Here is a 6,837-nt window from a genome sequence, read left to right on the forward strand (position 1 = left end):
GACTATTCCAAGAGTTGAGCCTAAACTTATTTATAAAATAGGCACTTTTGAAAAACTTGGTTTAAAACATATTGTTAAAACCACTGAATCCTCTATTCCTCTTCATAAAGATGAAATGATGATACGTCTTCTAAATGAAAAAGATATTATGCCTTATTTAAAAACTCAAAGTTTATAGAATTTTAAAAAAAAATTAATCTGTGGAGAGAGAAATATTTTATTATTATTTCTAAGAGGTTGAATTATTAATATTATTTACTATAAATTATTTTAAAAGGCATATTTGATTATAAATTTATAGAATATAATGGATGTTAAAATCTCTAAAATAAAGAATTTGTTGGAGTTAGATGTAATTTTTTTTTTTTAGAAATTATGACTTTTTTGGTTGTCTATTTTAAAAAAATTATAGAAAATCTGTTGGAGATTCTCTAAAACTCTTTATCTTGTAAGGTAATTGAACCGGTATAGTAGTCTTTGGCCTCTTAGGATGTCAGGGGTTCAAACCTCACCAAAGGTGAGGAGGGTGTGTGAGTTTATTTGTTACATTTGTCGTATATAATTATTATATACTTCAAAAAAAATTGAACCGGTAAGCATTTACCAACCTCTAAATCAAAAAGGACTGAACTTGTAATTAAGGTATACTTGCGTACCAATTGTGCAATATACGAAACTTATATATGGATCTCATGTCTATAAAACCAACCCGTTTTTTATTGTTTTATACATCAAGAACATGTCTCTTCTATTCATCGCCGCATGCTCTTAGTACAAATGGAGACCGAAGATGAATTTAATCATATTTTTGTTTCTTCTATTCATTGTTCATTTATTCGAAGCTATCGATAGCCATGAATCATGGAACGATAGGTAACGCTTTCAACGATGATTGTTTTGTTTTTGTTTTTTGAATCATTTTTGAAATTGAAATTACGATCAAATTTTTGGTTGACCGTTGATATGATGGCTGCAATGTATTAGCTCTATCTGATCTCTCTAGATTTAATACTGTGATGAAATCGAGTTTTTTTAAGCTTTTTAGATATGAAAATTTGGTTGTTGATTGAACTGGAGAATGAAGTGATGATCAATAGATTCCCTATTGGTTTGATTGGCCAGAATGATGGCGAAATTCGTATTAGTCTATCTGATCATTCTTCTTTCAAATCTGATTTTATTTACTTTTTTYTGGTATCGTTTCAGTATTTTGAACATCTTGATGGAAGATTATTGAGCTCAACAGTTTTGTTAGGGTTTATGTTCCTTTAATTGTAAGGCGTTTTATGATCTGTTTTTGAATTTAGATGTGATTTCTCCCGAACTAAAGGAAAACTTAGAAATTGGAATAGAATATTTTCACTATGTATTAGCTCTATCTGATCTTTCTCGATTTCATATTGGTGATGAGATTGAGTTTTTATTTTAAAGCTTTTAGATATGAAGATTTGTTTGTTGATTGAAGCGGAGGATGAGGTCTCGATTTCATAGTTGTATTCTAAGCCTGGGAAGTAACTATGGAAATAAGTCTGAACCAGACCAATTCAAAGTTACGTTGCAAGTCTGGGAAATAACCAATACCTGATGTAGTTCGATGTAGTTCAGACTTCACAGTTCAGACTTCATTTGAATTCCTATATTCAGACTTACAAGTCTGAAAGACACTTAAGAGTTAAATTCAGACTTGCAACTTTGAATTTCCCAAACTTTTATGTTTGAAAAAGTCATTAGAGATCAGACTTATAAGTCTGAGGAATGGAAATCCAGACTTTTGCTTATTTAAGTTTTAAAAAAAAAATCCCTTTTCATACAGAAATCAGTTATGTTTACATGGACGGATGTCAATTAAATAGGCCCATTTGAACCAGTAATGTAAATTGTGTCTACATACATGTTTAGGCGGGAAATTCTTATAACCGTCGCACAATAAGACGACACGTGGCTTCCAAGTTACTTATTTATTAGATTTATAGATTAATATTTTTTTAAAGGAAAAAATGTTTTTCAAAATAAAAAATTTGTTAAAGTTAAATGTAATTTTATTTTAAAGAAAAACAAACAATTTTTTTAGAAGTAAAAAAACAAATTTGAAAAAAAAAACAATTTTATTCATTTTGTTTTCATGCTTGAAAGCCACCTTAGCATGGGGATGGGGTCAGCATCACCCTCATGATTTTTACCCATTTTATCCTCCATCTCCCCTCCGTATTTCTTCTATCAAGCCATCGCCTTCGCACAACATCAAACTCCTGTCAATTTCTTTGGCCTGCAGCACTCGCTCGCTCTGCATTTTGCAATTTCAAGTACGAAAACTTATCTCTTAAATGATTTGGCTTCTTTTACCAAATATTGATTTATAATTGCATTTTGCAATTGAGGATGTGTGTGTGTCTATTTTTTGTATCTTTTTTGAGTAACTGTCGGTTTCCGGGCCAGCTTACGCACCAACTAATCCCCCAGGCAACCATGAATGGCCTGGAGTCATTGCAGGAGAACCTCCATGGCCGCAAGGGCTTTGGCAACGCCTGGATTCAAACCCCGGGTGGAGGAGATATTCCACTACATCCCCCTAGGCTTTACCAATGCGCCACAACCCAAGTGGTTTGTGTCTATTTATTCATCATAGTCTAAAATGGGATGATACGTTTGCTTTAATCTTCTGGAAAATGGAACTTTATTTGAAAAGCAATCATCTTTAAAGTGAGCAGCTCTTTCTATTTATGATTTGTCATTCTTTGAGTGATTTTACATATAGGGGAATAAGGACGTCTTGTTAGGGTTTGCTTTTTTGTGGGTAACAAGGAGTTTTAATCTTAGCCTCTGGTTGGAATTCATGCTTCTGTTCAACTTGATCTGGGAAAGAAAGGCTGGATTGTGGTTTTTCTTTTGTTGTCTGATAGCTATTAAAAGTTGTGATTTCAGTTTTACCAATTTCTGTGTTAATTTTCTAATCTTTCCCAGTTTTTAGATCTATATGAATCCAAGTTGATTTAAAGTTCATTGAAGCAAAAGGATCAATCTTATTTTGTGCTTATTCACACTTAGCTACAGTCTCTACTAGGCACATTACTACCTAAGAACAACATGAAGGAAGCAATGAAGTAGAAATCGATGAAACACAATCAATGGAGTTCTCAAGAGAATGAATATACGGCTAATTTGTGTGATCAGATCGCCAATTAATTGTTGTTCTATGCTTCAAATTAGGATTTGTTGACAAATTATTATGTTCATGATCAATTTATTTTATGAAAATTGCTATTTTTTGTCATTCGACACCTATTCACACATAACGTTTGGTAAACAATTGCATTATGTTTAACACTTAATCTACAATACTTGGTAAACAGTTGTTCTCCGGACAACACTTACTCCAGACAGGTCTGCTCACTTTTATCAGACCTCTTGCTAAAATTCTGCACAAGAGATCCCATTCCTCTTCAGAAGCAACAATGGGGACAAAGCTTCTTCATCCTCAAATTCCTTCCCACGTGCTTCCTTCTTCAATACCAACGTTACCAAAGATGATCAGAAGTCAAACTCAAAAGTCACCCTCAACAAATCACCCAATCCAAAGTAATTTTACCGTACATAGATCCAATTTCGCCATTAAAGTTACAGAATCAAGCTCTAGCCTAGTAGGCKACCAAGAAGAAGAAGAAGGAATAGCACCAGATGAGTCTCCATTAGATTATTCAACAATTGCTCGAGTCAAAACAGACATTAATAAGGCAACGCAAGGTTAGCAGTTGCATGATTCGATTTCTTAATTGGAAATGGGATTGAAGTAAGGTTTTTCTTTGAATTCGTATGAAAGGAATCAATCGAGGCATTTTTGGAATCCCAAGCGAAAAGAAATCCGAAATTGAAGATATGGTGAAGGTGCTGGAGTCTCTGAATCCAAATCCACACCCAACAGTTGACCTTGATAAGGTGAGATCATTTAACTCTCATAGCCATCATTCTTTTCATTCAAGTTTTGATTAAATTTTAGCACAATTATATGGAATTGGTAGTTGGGTGGATGCTGGAAGCTGATATATAGTACAATAACAATCCTGGGATCCAAAAGAACGAAATTGGGATTGCGAGATTTTATCAGTTTGGGAGATTTCTTGCAAGTTATTGATGTTGCTAAGGTACTTCTTGTGATCTTACTTGATCATGCATGTTCTCTACAACCACTTATCTTCATTATCTTCTTTCTTTGTTCATTATGCATTTTTTAAATTCTTTTTTTGGGTGAATATTCCGTTATTTCATTGGTCATCTGGTAACATTTACTTGACATGGTTCAACAAGATTGTCAAATACTCTTGGGGGGGATTTGGTCTGATGGAATGTTTTTCAGGGATTTGGATTTCATAGAAGGATTTGGAATCTTTGGTGCGTTTGACTCGTAGGATTTGGAATGGATTTGAAAATTAATGTTTTATTTGGTGTTTGTAGTGTAATTTTATGTTATGTCTTTTGCAACAAAAATATTGATTGACATTATCTGATGGTAAAAATGGAGGGGAAAGCAGTTAATGTGATCATGTTCAATGTGAGAGGGCTGAACTTGTTCAGTGGGAAGCTTGTAATTGAGGCCTCCTTCAAGATTTCTTCTAAATCAGTTAAGCCTCTCTATATATACCTCCCTTCCTTCCTCTTATTTTCATGGAAATATATTTGCAACAAATATGTTGGATTATAATTTCTCACACGAGTGTCTTTAACAGAGAGTTGCCATTAGTTACGACACCTCAACTATCGTCCCTGATCAGGTATTACGTATTTTCCTATATGATTTCGCATTGGGTTTCACTTGTTACATGATCTGTTTTAATGCGGCGTTGTTATGTCAACAGTTGATGAACATGTTCCGTAAAAACTATGACATTCTTCTCAGAATCTTCAATCCTGATGGGTGGTTAGAGATAACGTATCCTTTTTAACCTCTCGTATTTTTTATATATATTTAATCCATAATAGCATCCTTATGTTTTATTTGGAAGAGGAATTGCCCTTAATTTCATGGCAACAGATATGTGGATGAAACCCTTAGAATAGGAAGGGATGATAAAGGCAACATCTTCATATTGGAGAGATCAAAGGAGACCAATACCTAACTCTTGCTTTCATATTCATTTTCGATGCAATGAAGATGTTCATAAATCTGTAATTGTTTTTATTGTTTTCATGTGAAGAAACAAATGTTTAGTGATTATTACTATGCTTACATACCCGGCTCAAATTATTGGAAAACAATCGAATCGAGGGTCTATTTTCTCTGACTTGACTCAGCTTGACCTACTTGACTCAACGGTTAGAGAAATCTCTTGCTATGATTACGGGTTTATGGGTATGGTAATTCTTTCTTAATCTTCAGTAAAAAAACATCTGTAACTATCTAAATGAATTAGATTCATAAAAGATACTTAAAGATCAAATCTTTGTTATGGAGTAAGTTTCTTTCTGGTATACTTGTACAATCTTCTGGCTTATCTTCTTGTTTGTCTTTGATACATACAGCTGGAAAACTCCCTAAGCACAATGATGTTTCATGAAGGGGTAACTTTAATTAAATGCTTGGTTCTCCAAGTTCTGTATAATAAAGTTGTCTTTGTGGACTGTACAGATTGAGAAGGTTTTTGTTTTGGAGGTTTTTTGTCATAGATGAAGTGAACTTGTCTTTTATTTGAGAGGGGTAGGTTTGACTAAAAACTTGGCTTTTTACATAAAGCTTTCTGAATAATCTATATTCATTAAGCCACCACCAAGGAGTGTGAGAGAGGTTAACCATGTTAAGGAGATTGTTAAGTGGGACACATGATTACTTTCTTAAGACCTTCGGTTCTACTGCTATTAGCATTAGCCAACTCGTATCTTAGGTCACTTCTCATTTGCCTTTCACCAATATTTTCACATTATTTTGAATTTTGAAACATATTGTGGTTTTAGAATGTGCTAATTGTGTTTGTGGAAACACGATCTATATAAGGGTAGGTTCTGTTGAGAACCTAAAATTGATTAGGAACTCGGGAGCCGTTCATAGCGTGACAAATGACATATTCATCATAAATATGGACAGGTTATTCATCATAAATATGTTATTAATGATGAATATTCATCCTGAAGATGGACACACGGCTCTGGGTGACAGTTCCTAGAATTTTGGGTTTCTAATTTAACCTCCCTCTACATATATAGGGTAAGGTTCATGGGAAAGTTGAAAAAAATAAAAAACTGAGGAACATTCTAATAACCATTCATATGTATAGTATATACATGTGCATTCATGTAATTTGTTTGGTATGCACACATTCATACAAGTAATTTGTCTACTATGCACACGTGCATAAGAACCATGAAAATCATTAGTTACTTGTATGTACATGTGCATAACATAAAGATGAATGGTTATCAGGGTGTTTTTCAATTTCTTTCATTTTTCTAGGTTTTCCTCTTTTTGGGTTTCTCAAATGCTACAACAATTATCTGTTATAAGTTGTCTTTTTTATCTCATTTAAATCTTACACCTTACTTCTCTTTATATTATGTTAATCATATAATTTCTTCAAATTCGTCATCTGAAATTTATTTTTCACCTTGAGATCTTGCAACTTAAGATGCCTAAACCTGTGGAACACTCTACTTAATTTGTACTACTTTATTGTTTCATTATTTGAAAAGGAAATAGCGTTAACACATGTATACTTGCCACTTAGTGTTGTAGAGATACAATATCTAGCACATCACATTTTAACAAGAAAAGTAATGAACATATGGGCAAAAAAAGTTGATTACCGACAACACAAACAGCCCCACATGGAACCAGCCTCCAAGGACACCAAT

At 33.4% G+C, this 6,837-nt stretch overlaps 1 protein-coding gene, 1 non-coding gene and 1 pseudogene across 2 annotated transcripts in view; all 3 read left to right on the forward strand.

Moving 5' to 3' along the window:
• LOC112516501 (probable plastid-lipid-associated protein 7, chloroplastic) overlaps nucleotides 1-5,330 on the forward strand; it is an 18,921-nt gene extending 13,591 nt beyond the window's left edge. The window contains exons 2-8 of the mRNA XM_025123575.1: nucleotides 3,351-3,741; nucleotides 3,818-3,933; nucleotides 4,017-4,139; nucleotides 4,517-4,615; nucleotides 4,722-4,766; nucleotides 4,851-4,924; nucleotides 5,027-5,330. Coding sequence (XP_024979343.1) covers nucleotides 3,453-3,741; nucleotides 3,818-3,933; nucleotides 4,017-4,139; nucleotides 4,517-4,615; nucleotides 4,722-4,766; nucleotides 4,851-4,924; nucleotides 5,027-5,111 — 831 coding nt within the window. The 5' untranslated portion in view covers nucleotides 3,351-3,452 and the 3' untranslated portion in view covers nucleotides 5,112-5,330. The remainder of the gene's footprint in view (nucleotides 1-3,350; nucleotides 3,742-3,817; nucleotides 3,934-4,016; nucleotides 4,140-4,516; nucleotides 4,616-4,721; nucleotides 4,767-4,850; nucleotides 4,925-5,026) is intronic.
• Nucleotides 926-1,000, forward strand: LOC112517509 (annotated as a pseudogene).
• LOC112517506 lies at nucleotides 1,077-1,160 on the forward strand. The gene has a single exon (XR_003069702.1). It is a non-coding gene; the product is annotated as a small nucleolar RNA Z102/R77 (small nucleolar RNA).
• Nucleotides 5,331-6,837: the final 1,507 nt, after the last annotated feature.

Source organism: Cynara cardunculus (assembly GCF_001531365.2).
Source record: "Cynara cardunculus var. scolymus isolate 2C chromosome LG 8, CcrdV1, whole genome shotgun sequence".
Classification (NCBI taxonomy): domain Eukaryota; kingdom Viridiplantae; phylum Streptophyta; class Magnoliopsida; order Asterales; family Asteraceae; genus Cynara; species Cynara cardunculus.